Raw genomic sequence first — 19,051 nt, forward strand, 5'->3', positions numbered from 1 at the left:
GATTTTCGCCGAAATTAAAGTCTAGTATGATCCGAAAAATCAAATTTAATTTAATATTTAATGTTTTGATTATTTATTTATTATATTTTGTATATTATATGAAAATTTGATTAGGGTTTGAATTAAAAATTGATTTTTTTTGGGTTAGATTAAGCTCTAATTTTGTCAGAAGTTAAATTCAGGTGAAAATTACAACTAAATTATAAATTTATGTATTTTTTGATTTAATTAGGGGTGGTAAACGGTTTGGTTACGGGTTAATTGAATTGAAATTTCGATTAATCGGAATTGAAATGGCTCGAAATCATTAACTATAATCGAAACCGATTTGTGGATTTGTGATTCGTAATCGAAATCGATTTGCGATTGATAATAAAAAACTGATTTTACAACTTGATAAAAAAAAAAGAAAAAGAAGTTGATTTTACAGGTTGAGAATTTGGATTGGTTCAACTATTTTTGGGGATGAGATGGGCTGTGTACAAACTGATTTTACAACTTGATCTGGGCTGAAAAGAGATTTATTGTTTAGTCGTAGAAACGAGTTGAATTTTGTTGGTGTTTCTTGTTTTTCATACAATTAAGGTTTGTCAGCAAACATGTTAACGTGCCAATCGCCAAACTTCGTTTATTTATGATGATCAAACATTAAATATAGGTATGTTTAAATTTTAAAATAAATAATAATTTTTAAAAATTAATCGATTAATCAATTTAATTGATCGGTTAAATTGATTTATTGAATTCCAATTAAACTTAAAATGGATAGAATTCGTAAATTTGTGTTATTGGTTAACCGATTAATCGAAATTTCGATTCGATTATGGTTATAATTAAATCCGTTTTACAACTGCCTAGGCTTAATTGAAAGTTTGAAAAATTGAAAACTTTCATTAAAATTTATGTATTTTTTTGCCATAACTCCTAAAAAGATCTTGTTGGAAAAATACCTTTTTGAAAATTGGAGTATCAATTTGTATAAAATTACTACTTCCTTTGTCCCATTATTTTATTGCATGTAAAATAAGAAAAAAAAAATTAAATAATTAAAAGTGATAGGATATATATATTCTTTGAATTAAATTTTATCTTTTATGCAAAAAATGAAACAATTCATAATAGAATATAAGTAACCAGCCACTATTAAACTTTTGACTACGACGCCTCTGTCTTGCTGTCGCCAGCTCTAACTTACGACATTGTTTTTAATGTTTGAAAATGAGAATTGAATTATATTTTTGGGAGTCATGGAGATGTAACTGAAAGTTAGGCCTTAGTAAAATAAAATTGATGAAAATAATAAGATTTCTTTTAGGTGTTTGACGAGCTGAGATGACCTTTAGGGCTCGTTTGGTTTTTAGTAAAGGATTGTGTAGGATAATTTGTAACCAGGATATTTAACGTGGATAATGACAGATTATTAATACTGAGTTGATGCTTGCTATCATGGCTAAATACAGAATATCCTGGTTTAAGTTAATCCTAGGGGGGATGTGGTATTATTAATCCTAAGAAATCTGGATTAATAATACTGGGTCGTGGGATTAAACCGGGTCATCCGCATTATTACTAAATAATATCAAATACTAGTCTGATCTGTACTAAATTAGCTAATACAGTGTATTAGCCAATATCAAACACGCCCTTAATAATTTCAGCAAGATTGTAGAAAAAAGGGGTGTCACGTTCCCCTATGTGTAGAGGTTTCAATTCAAAAAAAGAAAAATAGATAAATTTTCAGAAGATCCAGGATTGGAGCTGGATTTTAATATGGTTGATTTTCAAGGATATTCTATCTATGTTCAATCTTGGTATATTATTCAAAAGTTTTTTCTTCCTTCTTTTTCTCTTCACAAATCTGTTTTGTCTACAATCCTTTTCATTTTTGACACAGATTATAAAGAAACCTTTAATATTCTTTAAAGATTACTAGTATAATTTTATATGCAATTCTATTTTACCTTATTCATTACTCTCTCCGTTCTAATAAAATGTAATCTAATTTGTCATTTTCGTCCGTCCTCACAAAATATATCAAATCTATTTTTGGTAAGTTTTCAACTCATAATAAAATGGGATCCCTTACTCCACTATGTCATAACATATTCAACTATTTTATTAAAATTCGTGCAATTTACAAATAATTACTTTTTATAAGGACAGATGGAGAATTACTTTTATAAACACTAAATAAGGATATTTTAGTGAAAGAAAATTTTAATACAATTCAAATAAAAAAAGTACATTATATTTTGAAACATGTTTAAAAACGGATGATTAATTTTGAGTATAAGAATGTGGCTTCTGAAAAAAAGATTGAGTATAAGAATTAGCTCATCATTTAAGTTAATACTACTAAAATTAGTACGGCGGGGTGGTCAACTAAGGTTTTATTCCATTAGACACGACGATAGCCGAATCAGTCGCCAGAAACTCCGGTAATGACAATGTCGAATAAGAGTAATTTTCTTCATTTGTGCAAATGTTTCTTTTATGATATCAAAATTTATACTATGTCATTTTTCACTATTATAATTGTAGACAATCGATACAGTTACCTCGGAGAAAAGAATAATATTTCATTTTATCACATCCTTATATTACTATGCCTGTATTACAAATATTATGTGTTAATTATATTGGCTTATTTTACTTTTTCACATGTCATAATATATAGATTGGTTTTCATAACAAATAATAGTATATTTTTAACTTATTTATTAATATATACTTATTTTATTAACTCTTAACATTAATGCATTGTCAAAGAATAAACATGATTATATAAACAAAAATATAATTATGCACTTGAGGACAAAAGAAATATTTATATAAAATTAAATTAATTTATATAGTTAGAAGTAAAGAAATAATAATATCTATAAATACCAGCGGTAAAAAACTACAAGTGGTTGAGTCGCTGTGAAGAGTGCGCAATCGGCAAACCCATGGCTAAATTGTTGACCTAAAATGCTCACAATATGCGCCAACTTCCATATTATTTGTAGTACACTGTACCTTCCACGTTGAAATAAATAGGTCCACCAACGACAAAAAGCAGATCCAAAAGTATGTTATCACATCCACCAAAATGCATTTATGTACATCACGATATTTAGAAAACATCTCTATGTAGTTTTCTGGATGCATTTTAAACCTAACTAAAATACTCCATCCGTCCCATGAAGCATGACACACTTCTTTTCGGCACGGGAATTAAGAAATTGGTATTTTGTGTGTTAAATGTGATAGGTGAAAAGGTGAAAATGTGAATAAAGAGTAATTTTTTTGCTATTTCTAGAAACGTGTCATGCTTCGTGGGACAGACCAAAAAGGAAACTGTATCATGCTTCGTGGGACGGAGGGAGTATAAAAACAGTGTGAAGATGAAGCTCAAATAAACAGTGTGTCTTAAATTATGAATATTATATATATATATATATATATTGTTTTATAAATAAATTTATGGTGTTAGATTCAAATCCCATAAAGCACAAGAATTTTAATTTTAAAATTCATATATTTTTATAATGATTTTACGGATTCATAATCCGTATTTTAAAAAGGATTTGTCGCCTAACACTTTCCTAACGGCGCAAAGTGCCGCATATCTGCTCAAAAAGAAAAACACTGCTTCAATTATAATTTGACCAAAAATAGATTAATGTTTGATCGTAACTAATTATAAACATTACTTCCTCTGTTTAATAGATCATATTTTTTTATTTGAACGTCTCAATTCAATAAATCATTTATTACAATGGAAAATCATCTATACTACAACAAACTCGCTCAAATAACTTATTATTTACCTCAAACACTATTGTGGTCCGTACAAAATTATATCTTCTTTCATTTTAAAAATAATATATTCATTTATCTCTCCTACTTTTTAACAAATTTAACTTAAAAAAAATATTATCTCTTATATTTTATTATAAATTATTTATTTTTTAATACTTGTGATGGTCTATTGAATTGAGACAGAAAGAGTATATTTAGGGTAACAAAATGTGAAAAACGTTTTCAAAACCAAAAACGAGTAAATGAGTTTTCACTTTTTGAGTGCTATGACTAAAGGGGTGTTCACTTTTTTCTTTTCTTCTTTGAAGCCAAGGGCCAGGGGGGTGTTCATTTTTTGAGAGATATACCAGATAAAAATAATCTAAATTTATTTATTATTTATTTTGATAAATTTATTAACTTTGAACTCGTTTAATTATTTTATCCTTCAAATATTCAATTACTCCTAATATAAATTATAAGATCATTTTACCCTTCAAATATTCAATTACTCCTAATATAAATTATTTTACATTTAGATTATTTACATAACTTTGAACACACATAATCTGTTGACTTTTGAATCAGGATGATGAAGACCCTAAAAAAAAAGGGGAAAAAAAAGAGAGGAAGGATGATGAATTAAAAAAAAAAAAAAATCTGACATGCATGGCTGAAAAAAATCTTGATATATTTTCAGGAAATTTGTATTTTGCTATTCACGCATGAACTAGTGAGGATAAAAGACTGAGAGCTCAGTGTTGCTTCCTTCCACACGCTCAATTGTAAGTATCTCAACTCTCAACTTTGGCTTCTTTCATCCCATTTTTTTTCGACTTTGGTTTTTATCTTTTTAAAAGAAACTCGTGTGCTTATTTTGCTCATTCAAAAATTTGTTCTGCACCGGTGAAGATTTTTTTTTCTTTCTAAATTTATAAGACAAGATGAATTATGATGTGTGTGTGTTTGAAGATTAGTGAATGGAACCTGAGAATGAAGAATCGCTGCTGAAGGCAGTAGAACCGCTTGAAAATGAAGAGAATTTGAAGAGGAAGCTTTTGGAGGAGAACAAGAAAATGTGGGTGGTGGCCGGACCGGCCATTTTCACCCGGTTTTCGACGTTCGGAATCAACGTCATCACCCAAGCCTTCGTAGGTCACATCGGCGCTACACAGCTCGCCGCCTATGCTCTGGTTTTCACTCTCCTCACAAGATTCGGCACTGGTTTGCTCGTAATTTCATCATACCCTCTTTAATTCAGAGCCTTATTAGGTTACAAGAGAAGAGATCATGTGTGCGTGTGTTGGTCTTATGGCACTGTGATTATTGCTTGATGCCAAAGCTTACGAGTTTGAATTCACTGTCACGAGATCTTTAAAATTATTTGTTCAACAATAAAAAAAAAAGAGAGAGGAAATGATATGATGTTGAAAATTAAGTTTAGTGATCAAAGATTTTAGTTCCCCTTTTGTAGAATAGACTATTGAGGGTGTCTGTGAGAACATGTGGAATTTTGAATGTTTGTTGTTGTAAAAATGGGAATTGTGATTAGCTTGGGTTTATATCTGGGGAAAATTAAATAGTATGTTTTCTTTGATCTTTCTATATATACTGTTGGAGGCGTTTACTTATGATAATTTGCTTAGATAGATAAAAATAGTATAGGCTAATCCATTGTTTACTAAGAGGGTGCTTATTTTTTAGGATTAGCCTTGTTTACTTTGATGGGTTGAAACTTTGGGATATCACAAGGCACTCGATAATTTCTATCATTTGAGCTAGTTTAGCTTGATTCATATTCCATTGAAATGGTGAGATTGAAGAAATCCTAGTATTGAGGATAAAAATACTCAATCATGCAAAGTAAACGCCCATAAGTGATTAAAACTTGGGGATATCACTTTTCCTTGAATCATATCCGATTGAAAGAGTGAGATTGAAGATATCCCAATAATGATTGAGAACGAAAAATACTTGACCATGTGTCTTATCAATCATGAAAAGTAAACGTTCCTCTTATGTGCAGCTAGGAGGGGCGAGTGGGTTGGAAACTCTATGCGGGCAAGCCTATGGTGCAAGGCAGTATGAAATGCTAGGGATATATCTTCAAAGATCATGGATTGTTCTGACCTCACTAGCCACTCTACTCGTTCCGATCTACATCTTTGCAACTCCTATCTTAACAGCTCTAGGACAGGACGAAGTCATTGCAGAGGAGGCAAAGATCATCGCTCTGTGGTTCATCCCTGTGATATACTCATTCGTCATCTCATTTAGCTGCCAGATGTTCCTGCAAGCACAGAGCAAGAACATGATCATAACATATCTGGCTGTGTTTTCCTTGTCAATCCACATTTTCCTGTCATGGCTTCTGACAATGAAGTTTGGTTATGGTATAACTGGGGCAATGGTCTCAACTATCTTGGCTTACTGGATTCCCAATATTGGGCAACTAGTGTTTGTCACCAGGGGAGGATGCAAGGAGACATGGAGAGGTTTTTCGACCTTAGCCTTTAAAGATCTTTGGCCGGTAGTCAAGCTCTCGTTGTCCTCGGGCGCCATGGTTTGGTGAGCCTAACTTATTTATTTTTTATTTGATTGCATGATATATAAGAGCTAGTGTGTGTAGAATGAGATCTTTAATCGTGTGGCAATAATCGACAGTTTGGAGCTCTGGTACAATGCGATACTGATTCTCTTGACAGGATATATGAAGGATGCTAGTGTTGAAGTTGATGCTCTTTCAATCTGGTATTATTCTCAATCATAGGCTTTGTTAATCATAAAATGTTGCTTATATTCATTCTTCGATTGCAGCCTCAACATCAACGGTTTGGAAATGATGATATCTCTTGGTTTCTTGGCTGCAGCAAGGTGTGTATGTGTATAAACTAGTTTCACTTCAGTCGGGCCAAAAAGGGCCAAAACCTCATGAAACAAAGCTGCTTTTTATGACAGTGTACGTGTCTCAAATGAGCTCGGGAAGGGGGATTCTAGGGCTGTGAAGTTCTCCATTGTGAATGTAGTGCTAACCTCATTTGTCATAGGGGTTTTACTGTTCACATTCTTCCTGTTATTCCGGGGACGCGTAGCTTATCTGTTCACAGATGATGGAGACGTGGCTGCTAAGGTTTCCCATTTGTCGCCTCTCCTGGCATTTTCGCTTCTCTTGAATAGCATCCAACCGGTTCTCTCTGGTGAGACATGCTCTTCATCTTATGTTAAAACCATTAAAAATCAACAAAAAATGTGTCATTGAAAGAGATAGTTGTGTGAATAGGTGTGGCGGTTGGAGCTGGATGGCAGAGTGTGGTGGTTTATGTTAATCTTGGATGCTATTATTTGATAGGAATTCCTTTTGGAATATTGCTAGGCTATGTGATAAATCTACAAGTGGAGGTGAGTTTCCAAGTTTCCATTTATGTTGACTAGGTTAATCAATTAAATTAATGTGTGTATTTGCAAATGCAGGGGGTGTGGATTGGGATGCTGATAGGCACCTTCATTCAGACTCTAATGCTTTTGATCATAACTAAGAAAACAGATTGGGATAAACAGGTACTAATTTGATCTCTCTCCACTTTCCTTCTCTTTCAAGAAGAATCTCAACATCTGCTGCTCTAGGTTTGTGTTGCGCGACAGAGGCTCAACCGTTGGGTCGTGGATGATCAGTCTGATGTGCAGTCGAGGTCTTCCTGATGACGACTATGATCAATATATCGGAAAGTGCAGGCTGGCGAAGAACGCGTTTCTAGTCCAAAAATCGACCTGCGGCCTTCATTTCTCTGTGTTATCTTATGATATGTTGTTGTTGTTTTGTTTTGTTTTTTTATTCCATCATTTTCTTACTATACTTTTTTTTAGAACATGATCTAGAACTATATTATACTATTAATAAAGGGAGTCGAGTTTTGAGATGTTATAGTAACTATCATGTTCTAACTTCAAAAATCCACTCCTTGTAAGATCAATAGATTTCAGAATCCTCACTACTAACCTCAAATATCTCGATTTTATTGAATTAATTTCACATAATAAAATCCATATATACTTTCTTAAGACCTCTAATATAATAATTTTCTTAAGAAAATCAAAATATTTTTTTTGAAAGAAAAATAAAGCATTTATTGCAGGGCATACTTTCTATTTATGGTGATTGCATGAAGTAAGCTACAGGAGAAGAAGATTTGATCAGCTCCGCTCCTCCCTTTTTTCTACACTTATATAGAAATCAATCGACTGAAAATCTCGAGTTAGGGTTTTTACAATCAACCTCTTCCTTTCTTTTTCACATTTTTAAACGATTTGTGTCCGTGTGCTTATTTTACTTAATCAAACAATTTTTCTTCTCCTAAAAGTATTACAAATTCAAGAAAAGATTTGGGGCAATTCTTGTTACCATGCATGCATGCCATCGTGAACGTGCGTGTTTTCATGTTATTCATTTCGTGTTGTAAGATATATGAGGTCAAGTACGATTTTAAATTAAATTGGGGATTTGTAATTTCGTATTGGATATGTTCCCCAGTTCAACCTAGCTTTTCCATATCATCCCTAATTCATATATATGTTCCTTGATTTTTTAGTAATCTTGGAAGTGTTAAATAGAAACACGTACTATATATTTTTTGTTTTGATTTAAAACCCTCCATTATGTAACTCAAGGCAGAGGAAATTGGTTTGTGAGTGAAGAAAACAAGGCGAATAGATGAGCAATGGAAGGTAATAATACTCAAGAAGCACTAACCAAGGCAGCAGAGCCTGAAACAAATGGGAGCGATGAGGAGAGCTTGAAGAGGAAGATATTAGTGGAAAACAAGAAAATGTGGGTGGTGGCCGGCCCAGCCATCTTCACCCGATTTTCGACGTTTGGGATAAATGTCATCAGCCAAGCTTTCGTAGGCCACATCGGTTCCACTGAGCTTGCTGCCTATGCTCTAGTTTTAACACTCCTTACTCGATTTGCCAATGGATTGCTGGTAATTTGATACTCTCTCTATAGCTCTATCGACCCTCTTTAGGTAAACATAGATAGTATGGTTTTGAAAACAATGCCTCAAGATTATGTTTTCTTGAAATTATTCCATTTGTCATGGTTTTACGCTATCAAGAATGACACCCTTTAAAGGGCTTATGTTGTGTGTGTGTGTCCAATTTGATTGGTTTAGTGGGATGGAGAGAATATATAATAAGGTGTCAATCTTGATTGTATGTGTGTTGTGTTGGTGTCCAACTTGGTTGAATTAGTGGGATGGAGAAGAATAAGATATGTAACATGGATCATATTGGGATAATATGCAAATATTTCCTTCTGTTTAATTATTGAATTGCAATTTTTTGCAGCTTGGAGCAGCAAGTGGATTGGAAACTCTATGTGGGCAAGCCTATGGTGCAAGGCAGTATCACATGCTTGGAATCCATCTTCAAAGATCATGGATTGTTTTGATTATTATGTCTACTTCACTAGTCCCTCTCTACATATTTGCAGCCCCTATCTTAAGAGCTGTAGGGCAGGATGAAATTATTGCAGAGGAGGCCGGGAGAATCGCCCTCTGGTTCATCCCCGTGATGTACTCCTTCGTTGTCTCATTCAGCTGCCAAATGTACTTGCAAGCACAGAGCAAGAACATGATCATAACATACCTAGCAGTGTTTTCACTGTCTATCCATGTTTTGCTGTCATGGTTTTTAACTGTCAAGTTCCATTTTGGTGTGACTGGTGCAATGGTGTCGACTATCTTGGCGTACTGGATTCCGAACATTGGCCAGCTCATCTTTGTCACGTCTGGTGGATGTCCCGAGACATGGGCAGGTTTTTCAACCTCAGCTTTCAGAGATCTTTGGCCAGTAGTCAAGCTTTCTGTGTCATCAGGTGCCATGCTTTGGTAAGAAGGAACTAACTTCTTTGAAGAGATGCATTAAAGATTTGTTATTTTCCTCATTTGATCACATACGTTGTATTATTTGATGCAAAAAAATCCAAACTTTTTTTGTGGGAGTTGATCATTTTCTTTGATTCTTGGCAGCCTCGAGCTCTGGTACAACGCGATTCTGATACTTTTGACAGGAAATTTGGAGAATGCTATGGTTGAAGTTGATGCTCTTGCAATCTGGTATTGTTCAATCTGAGGAGTTGTTAATCTAATTGACAAAAGTTAGATGTAATAAATTCAATTTCGCGCAGTCTCAACATCAATGGCTGGGAAATGATGATATCTCTAGGATTCTTGGCTGCAGCAAGGTATGGTAGCTAGATAAAACCAAGTGCTATAAGCCTACATGATCAGTCTTGATTGATCCCATTATCTTCCCACAGCGTACGCGTGTCAAACGAGCTTGGGAAGGGTGATTCCAAGGCTGCAAAGTTCTCCATTGTGAACATAGTGCTGACTTCAATGACCATAGGGCTCGTGCTGTTGGCGCTCTTCCTAGTCTTTCGCACACGCCTGGCTTATATATTCACCGAGGATCATGATGTGGCTGCTGAGGTTGCTCGCCTCTCGCCTCTGCTGGCATTCTCCATCCTCATGAACAGTATCCAGCCAGTTCTTTCTGGTGAGTGAGGCCTAATCTATGTCTTTCTTCTTTGCTGCAACTCCGCACCATTCGCTAGAGCAACGAGACATCCTTAACAGTGGTCTGAGAGATTAGTGTTGTGATCCTAAACAGGAGTGGCGATTGGGGCAGGTTGGCAGAGTGTGGTTGTGTATGTTAATCTTGGATGCTACTACTTTATAGGAATTCCTGTTGGAGTTTTGCTTGGTTATGTCATGAAATTACATGTAGAGGTCAGTTTCTAGACCCCCTTTTTCTTTTTGTTGTTACTACAAGGGTGGAGTACTCGAAATTTGGAACCTTTTTTGAAGAATGACCTCAACTTGGTTTATTTTTAAAAACTTGAAGAAAGTTTCAATTTTGGCTTGCGGCTGAGAATCTAACATCAGAAAGCTAAATCAGTTGGACGGATTCTTTAACTGAGAAGCCAACAAGTTGATTCAGCTTTCTGATGCTCCAACTTTCTGCAGAGTTGAGGGTTTTAAAAGATAAATGGAAGTTGGGAATATTTTTAAAAATGCTAACCCTAACCATAATGTGTCTTGTCATCAAATTTGTGTATGGTCAGGGGGTCTGGATTGGAATGCTGATAGGCACTTTGATTCAAACTATAATGCTGATGATCATAACTGAGAGAACTGATTGGGAAAAACAGGTAAAGCCTCTTAATTTCCATCTTTAGTCCTCATTTCCACGAAATTCATATTTTTCGTTTTCTGGCCTTTTAGGTCTCCGTAGCCCGACAACGGCTTAACCGATGGTTAGTCGACGATCAACCTAATGATCGGTCAGCAGAGTCCGCCTGACGAGCATGCGTTCGCGTTCGTGTTCGTGTTTGGTGCATCAGAAACCTAGTATGACTGATAATCTGTTACATCCCCTGTTTTAGTATTGTGACATTCGCTTTTTTATAAGTTGCATTATTTTGTGTTGATTTAGAGAATGGCCAGCTCATTCTTGATGTGATCAGATATGTTTTGGTGATTTTCCATAACCATTGTATTAATTTCAACTCACAATCAGCAGTCAGCACCTGAAATTGTCACGTTTGTCGTTCAAGGTAAGTTGTATATCTCTTTTCAAGATGCCACATGCATTATCATTATGTCATGTTGTTTCTATAATTGAGAAGACAAAAGATACTTGTACATGGTAGAAGAAGTGTTACTTTCACCATTTGGATTTTTGTTGATGTTATAATTATTCATCTTATAGGGTGAGACCAACTCACACGACATTCAAATAATAAGTAAACGACGCAGATATCTATTTTACGTAGAAGAAACGGGATCTAAAACAGTGAAATGTTTAATTTTTTATGAGCCAACCGTCACATTTTCTTTCTGTAACTCTAATTTACGGTTAACTAGTATGTTCATCCGTGCAACGCACGACAAACATTAAAATTAAATAATATATTTAAATAAATAAATATTAATGTTAAGTATAATTAAAATATAAGCAAATGTATAATATGTTTTAAAAACTAAAATAAAATTATCCACGCTAATTACTCAATCTAAATTTGAAAACGTAAATTTTCAACTTTGTTTAAAATTTAATAATAATTATAGTTATTAAACAATTGAAAATTAGTATTTTATAATGAAAACTAGCATTACACATTATTATTATTATAAAGTATTACGCATCATAATAAATAGATAAATAAATAAATATTTTCATACACAAACATAAATAAAAATTTAATTTAAAATTATACTTTTAATATATATAACTAATTATTCATCTACAAAGTTATATTAAAATTAATACAAAAAATATTTTTTTAAAAAAAGAGTAATAAAATGAACCAATATATTTTTCTTTACCTCTATTACATTCTAAACTATAACAATTAAAAAAATATGTATAACATAAAATATGATATTTACTTATTTTCCCTTTAAAAACACAAAAGAAAGATATGAAAAGAAATTAAATAAATATAATAAATATATATAAAGTAAACATGTTATTAAGGAGGAAAAAAACACTTAAATAGAGTAAAGAGGAAAGAAAAAAACAAAAATAACTTTAAATTACCATAACGTATTCATTCTAAAATTATTTTTTATGCTTTTTTTAAATTAAAGAGATCTAAATTGAACCAATAAAATTTCGTTCTCCGTAATGGTACTAAAAACTACTTTCTCTGTCCTAATAATAACGTCCAAAAAAAATGGAGCACACAAATTAAGAAAATGCATAAAGTAATAAAAAGACAAAGTAAATGAGGAGATAGATAAAGAGTTTAGTGAAAAAGTAAGAGAGAAATAAAATAAATGAGAATAAAGATACAGAGAGTAGGTAAAGTAATTTTTTTTTGGGTTGAGAGATTATAAATAGGACGCTAAAAAAAAAATTTGGGACGTTATATTGGGACCAAGGGAGTATTATAATTAAAAATATATAAAAATTGATATAGAAAATAACATAAAATTAACTCAACACATAAATATTATTATGTTTTATTTTTAAATTTTTTTAGAGAAGATAGATAAATTTTGTAAAAAGTCTCATATATATATATATATATATAGGGTAGGGTTAATATAAAAACTCCTCTTAAGATGAAAACTATGAACCAATTTAAAGCCATTGATTTAAATAAAATAAAGGGTTGAGATTAAACTACATATGCACAATTTCGATTGCATAGATGCACAATTTCGATTTGCTTGAGTATTTTGCATTGTTGGTTTCAATTGCATAAATTGCATATTTTTTAAGTGCACAGTAAAATATAATAAATGCACAATTTCTTTTATTGACTAAATCCTAACCATTAGATCTAATATTTAAAAGGTCAAGATTAGGTTCCTAGTTCTCATTTTAACATAGGTTTTTATTAGAACCCCTTCCTATATATATATATATATATATATATATATATATATATACTTCAATGGAGACCACTATATATATAGAGAATAGAGGTCAAACTAGAGCCCTTGATCTCACCAAAATCAATGAATCAGATTAATCTGAATTCTTCAAGTTTAGGAAATCTTGTAAATTCCTCATTTTTCAATTATGGGAATCAACGAACATTATTATGAATTTACGAACATACTAATGTTCGTCGATGTGTTCGTGTAAAAAACAAATGAACATACTAATGTTCGTCGATATGTTCGTATAAAAACAAATGAACATACAAATAAACATACTTATGTTCGTAAGTTCATAATAATGTTCGTTGGTTCCCAGAATTGGAAAATGCGAAATTTACGAGATTTCCTAAACTTGAAGAATTCGGATAAATCTGATTCATTGATTTTGGTGAGATCAATGGCTTTGATTTGATCTTCATTCTCTATATAGGGGAGTGGTCTCCATTGAACTCTTCCATATACATACATATATATATATATATATATATATATATATATATATATATGGTGTGGTTTTAGAGAGAACTACATTATTTGTGAGAACGGGAGAACCATCAAATCTAATGCATCCATTGTAAAAATTAATGCATTCGCTGTTAAAATTAATGCACTAAAAAAATTTAAAAAAAATGCTCCTTCAGGATTCGAACCCAGGATCTGCATTCATCCAACAAGATGATGCATCCACCGTAGATCTTGATGATCGAATGACTGAAAATGGTTCTTCGGTCTTCTTTTATTTATGGTTCTTTCTTGAACCTCTCCCTATATATATATATATATAGGGGAGGGCTAGAATAAAAACACTCTTAAGTGTATAAAATATAAATGATTTTCAGCCCTTAGATCATCAAGATCTACGGTTGATTCGTAACCCTTTTGGATGAATTCGTGGTCCTGGATTCGAATTCCAAAGGCAGCAAAAATTTATTTTTCACAATTTGTAACCATGTTGGATGAATTCGTAACCCTGTTGGATAAAATTCGTACATTAAAAAACGTTTATATTTATATTTTAAGAAGTGTTTTTACTGTAGCCATCCCCTATATATATATATATATATATATATATATATATATATATATATATATATAGGGTGCGGTTATAGTGAGAACCACACTTATCGTGAGAACATAAGAACCATTAAAATCAATGCATCTACTATATAAATTAATGCATTCGCTATTAAATTTAATGCATCCGAAAATAATAAATTTTTTGCTCCCTTCAGGATTCGAACCCAGGATCTGCATTCATCCACCAAGATGATGCATCCACCGTAGATCTTGATGATCGAATGGTTTAAAATGGTTCTCTGTTCTAATTTTATTTAATGGTTCTTATTTGAACCTCTCCCTATATATATATATATATATATATATATATATATATATATATATATATATAGGGGGAGGGCTAGAATAAAAACACTCTTAAGTGTATAAAATATAAACGTTTTTTAATGTACGAATTTTATCCAACATGGTTACGAATTCATCCAACATGGTTACGAATTGCGAAAAATAAATTTTTGTTACCTTTGGGATTCGAACTCAGGACCACAAATTCATCCAACAGGGTTACGAATCAACCGTAAATCTTGATGATCTAAGGGCTGAAAATCATTTATATTTTATGCACTTAAAAGTGTTTTTATTCTAGCCCTCCCATATATATATATATATATATATATATATATATATATATATATATATATAGAATGACTAAAATAAGAGCATTTCTTAAGATATAAAATAAGAATCATTTTCAGCCATTAGATCATCAAGATTTACTGTTGATTCTTAATCATGTTGAATGGATTTATGGTCCTGAGTTCGAATCCTAAAGGTAGCAAAAATTTATTTTTCACAATTCATACATTTATACAACGAATTCATATGTATTCTACATAAAATTCATACATTAAAAATTGTTCTTATTTCTTATTTTAAGATATATGGTCTCCTGTATATGAGCAGAGATATGAATGTATATATATTAACCAAATGTGATTTATTACTAGCTAAGCACCTAGTTCGGTTGGTAGACGTTGTGGTAAAAATTCACAAGGTTGTGGGTTTAAATCCCACAATTTGCACATTTTCACAACTTTTTCATTCGGTTTGGGTTCTGAGCAACTCGCTCGGTCTAGTTTTTTTACTTTTTAATATATTTTATTTTTTAAATTATTTTATTTTAGTTTTATTTTTGGCTATACCTCTTTTTGGCTCATTCAAAAATATAATTTGCATTCATTAAAAGTTTCATTTATAATATATTATTTATTTTATCCAAAATATTATTTGATTTAAAAAATTATTAATTACACATATAATCATATTATTAAAAGAATAATCATATTATTAAAAAATAATCAAATTATTAAAAAGATAAATTTGACCTCAAATTTATTTATAAATTAATGATTATATAACTATCCATCCACAAAATTAGAATAGTACTCATTATATTAAACACTAACTCCTTAAATCTCGTGCTCAAAAGAAATACCGCACCTATAGCGGAACGGAGTGAATAACAAAAAATGATATATGAATCCAAATATATATAATATGAAATATGAATCATTAGAGCATTCATTGTGGGAGGCTCGGGTGCCGGTGGCCCGTTGCACACCGGGCCCATCCGATCCCCCTCCCTCGACAGGTTGGCGCGCTCTAGGCGTACTTGTGCGCTCCCGGTATAGAGACGAGGAGGATTTGGCGTGTACTTCGCACGGCACAATCAGAAAAATACGCCGAATTAAAAAAAATGTAACAATTGAAATTTTGAATTTTTGGCAGATTTTTTTTTATACTCCCTCCGTCCCAGCTTTTAGTATCCAATTTTTCTTTTTTGGCCGTCCACATTTTAGTATCCATTTCTATTTTTGGTAAAAGTAGGTGGGGCCCTTACTCCACTTTAATTATTTTAACTTTCACATAAAATATGAGACCCTTATTCCACTCACAACACATCAATCACTTTATTAAAACTCGTGCCGTTCTCAACTGGATACCAAAAGCCGGGACGGAGGGAGTATTTGTTATTAGTCGTTCCACGGCTTTGTTACTTTTCCTTTTTACTTCTATAAATACCACCCTCTTCTAATTCAAATTCACGCTAAGAGTTTTATTTAAATGAAATCTATGTTGTTAAATTTAATGTTAATTTTAATTGAAAACAAATCAAAATCAAAATTTAAGAGTCAAGCGGAGGCTCTCCCATTATGGAGAATGAGGTATTAAATGGTGGAGACCACTTTTAGGAGCCCATATTAACTCTCCACTATAGATGTTCTTATAAATTTATATAGTGAATTTATAATTATTCAGAGTTCGAGTTTCGACGTTGATAATTTTTTTAATTCATTACTACATATGTCTTATTCTAATAGGCTCATTTTTTTTGGGCAACGGAGATTAAGAAATTTAATTTTTAGGAGGAAAATGGTGTTGTCCATATCACTTAAATACATTTCTTTTTGCTCAAAATGGAAAATGAACCTATTCTAATGGATTGTTCCAAAAAATAAAACGAGTGGATTAAAATGAGACGAGGGGAGTATTTTTTTCCAACTCACACATTATATGTAATTTCATAGCAACATTTCAAAGCGATTCATTTTATATGATAAATTTAATTTGTATGATAATCATTTCGTATGTACAATAGCATGCATAAACATTCCTCGAAAACAAGTGAAGTAGATTCGTGTTATTCTAATTTCAAAGATTAGTCTTAATAATCCACTCATAAATGGACACCAAACTGAGTTAAAATAGTAATTACATATTAAATGACAAAGGGGAAAAAAGTATTTACACAGTAATTCATTAATTACATACTCATAATAGAGAAAATCTATATTAATATAAAAAGTGTTTTGAGCACCAATATATATTACCTATTATATTTCTATTACATAGTATTTTATTTTAAGGATAATTTTGTAAATTAAATATCATATATTTATAAAATATATTAAATCATTAGACATTACACTAAAATATATCTAGATCTCATGATATCATTATCTTAATTTTACATTCTTGATCGCGCGCTATATTAAATCATTAGATATTATACTAAAATATAATCATTCGATGAGAAACGTGAATTTATTAGCTATAATTAAACTAATATTTGATCGTTCTATTAAAAAATATATTTATGATTTCGCTTCACTTGTCTATTAAAATGAGAAGAATTAGATCCCAAAATTACTATAACAATATATTAAATTCATTAAAAATATAATAAAAATTTATCTTCAATTTTACTAACAATTACTCCCTCCGTCCACGAAACAAGTACCTACTTGGTGGTGGGCACGGAGACTAAGAAAGCTGAAAAAGGTGTTGTGAAAGACTAAAAGGGTAGTGTTAATGACTTTTACTTACTTTTACTAATTTCTCATTAGCATAAAGACATTTAACATTAGTTTTATTCATTTACTTATTTTGACTTCAATTTAACTTATTTGTAATTTAATTTTAGTATTCCTCTATTTACTTTATTTCTTTTTTTATTTATTCTTTTATTTTCTGGAAAGTGGCAGATTACGTTCAATTTAAAAGTGGGCAGATTACATAAAATTAAATAATGGCAGATTACATAAAATGAAAAAATGACAGATTTCATAAAATTTAATAGTGGCAGATTATATAAAATGGAAAAATGGCAGATTACATGAAATGGAAAAGTGACAGATTACATAAAACTAAAAAGTGGCAGGCTACACATAGGCAAAAAGTGGCGCCACTTTTGCCAAACTTTAACTCCAAAAGATTGGAGGGAAATTTAAAACTACAACTACCAATGCTAGAGTCAATAAATACAAGTGGGAGTTGGGTGAACACATTAATTTCACCCAACTCCTTAAAATGGCAGAAAATAGAGAGTCTTCAAAGTTAAATAATGATGAAAGAAATCAAGTTGCACAGTGGTTGTTGCAACGGAGTTCCAACGGCAAACTTCAATACGGCGCAAAGAAGGAGGCAGCCACACTCTTCAAACTTAGTTTGAAGACTATTTATCTCATTTGGAAATCGGCAACTGCCCAACAAGCGCTCGGACGACCTATACAATTGAAATCAATGAAAAGAGGTTCAACACACAAGGATAAATGGGCGATCGATTCAGAAAAGGTAAAGAAGTTAAGTGTTCTACAAAGATCTTCAATTAGAGTCATGGCATGTAATCTAGGAGTTAGTAAGTCACTTGTAGGTGTGTGGGTGAAAGACAAGAAACTTAGAGCACATACCAATGCTATCAAACCGCTTTTAACCCCTCAAAACAAGATATCAAGGCTGCGATGGAGCCTTAGGCAGCTTAGTGACATAAATGTGGAGGGATTTATCAAGTTTCAAACCATGTTCAACACCATACACATAGATGAGAAGTGGTTTTACTTAACCAAAAGCAAGGATAGATATTACCTTATGCCGGGTGAGTTGGACCCGTATAGGGCTTGCAAATCAAATAGATACATACCAAAGATTATGTTTAGTTGTGCAAGTGCACGACCTATCAAAGCCAAAGGGGACAACAATTACAAAATCCCACACATGAACAAAGAGAGGTTAGAAAGGATTGGCATGCTACCAGATGCAATTTCAATTTCACAACAGCTAGTGGATGAGAGTATGGAGTTCTTAGAGGGAAACAATCATGCTGACACAACAGAATACACAGATGGTCAAGCTGAAGAATTTCAACAGAATATGTCAGACATCCTAGAGGGTCTCACACATGTAAACATCAATTAGGAGTTTGGCTGAACATACTTTTGGATAGGGTTTACAGAACCAAA

General features: G+C 32.2%; 3 protein-coding genes across 5 annotated transcripts; all 3 read left to right on the forward strand.

The window, feature by feature from the left end:
- The first annotated feature begins 4,336 nt into the window (after window positions 1-4,336).
- Window positions 4,337-7,711, forward strand: LOC131003392 (protein DETOXIFICATION 21-like). Of its 2 annotated transcripts, XM_057929922.1 has the most exons (9): window positions 4,337-4,568; window positions 4,756-5,015; window positions 5,810-6,351; window positions 6,448-6,534; window positions 6,601-6,657; window positions 6,742-6,980; window positions 7,064-7,182; window positions 7,255-7,341; window positions 7,408-7,711. In XM_057929922.1, the coding sequence occupies exons 2-9, from the start codon at window positions 4,764-4,766 to the stop codon at window positions 7,480-7,482; spliced, it is 1,458 nt and encodes a 485-aa protein (XP_057785905.1). In that variant the 5' UTR covers window positions 4,337-4,568; window positions 4,756-4,763; the 3' UTR covers window positions 7,483-7,711. The 2 variants fall into 2 exon arrangements, with proteins under 2 accessions (XP_057785905.1, XP_057785904.1); XM_057929921.1 differs by having other exon boundaries at window positions 4,516-5,015.
- A 153-nt stretch (window positions 7,712-7,864) lies between these two features.
- On the forward strand, window positions 7,865-11,408 carry LOC131003343 (protein DETOXIFICATION 21-like). Of its 2 annotated transcripts, XM_057929871.1 has the most exons (9): window positions 7,865-8,762; window positions 9,127-9,668; window positions 9,810-9,896; window positions 9,968-10,024; window positions 10,100-10,338; window positions 10,453-10,571; window positions 10,907-10,993; window positions 11,067-11,192; window positions 11,278-11,408. In XM_057929871.1, exons 1-8 carry the CDS (start codon window positions 8,499-8,501, stop codon window positions 11,142-11,144), a joined length of 1,473 nt encoding a protein of 490 aa, XP_057785854.1. In that variant the 5' UTR covers window positions 7,865-8,498; the 3' UTR covers window positions 11,145-11,192; window positions 11,278-11,408. The 2 variants fall into 2 exon arrangements, with proteins under 2 accessions (XP_057785854.1, XP_057785849.1); XM_057929866.1 differs by having other exon boundaries at window positions 11,067-11,408.
- A 6,714-nt stretch (window positions 11,409-18,122) lies between these two features.
- On the forward strand, window positions 18,123-19,007 carry LOC131011382 (uncharacterized). Its single transcript, XM_057939184.1, has one exon. It carries the CDS (start codon window positions 18,123-18,125, stop codon window positions 19,005-19,007), a length of 885 nt encoding a protein of 294 aa, XP_057795167.1.
- Window positions 19,008-19,051: the final 44 nt, after the last annotated feature.

Source organism: Salvia miltiorrhiza, chromosome 1 (genome assembly GCF_028751815.1).
Source record: "Salvia miltiorrhiza cultivar Shanhuang (shh) chromosome 1, IMPLAD_Smil_shh, whole genome shotgun sequence".
Classification (NCBI taxonomy): Eukaryota; Viridiplantae; Streptophyta; class Magnoliopsida; order Lamiales; family Lamiaceae; genus Salvia; species Salvia miltiorrhiza.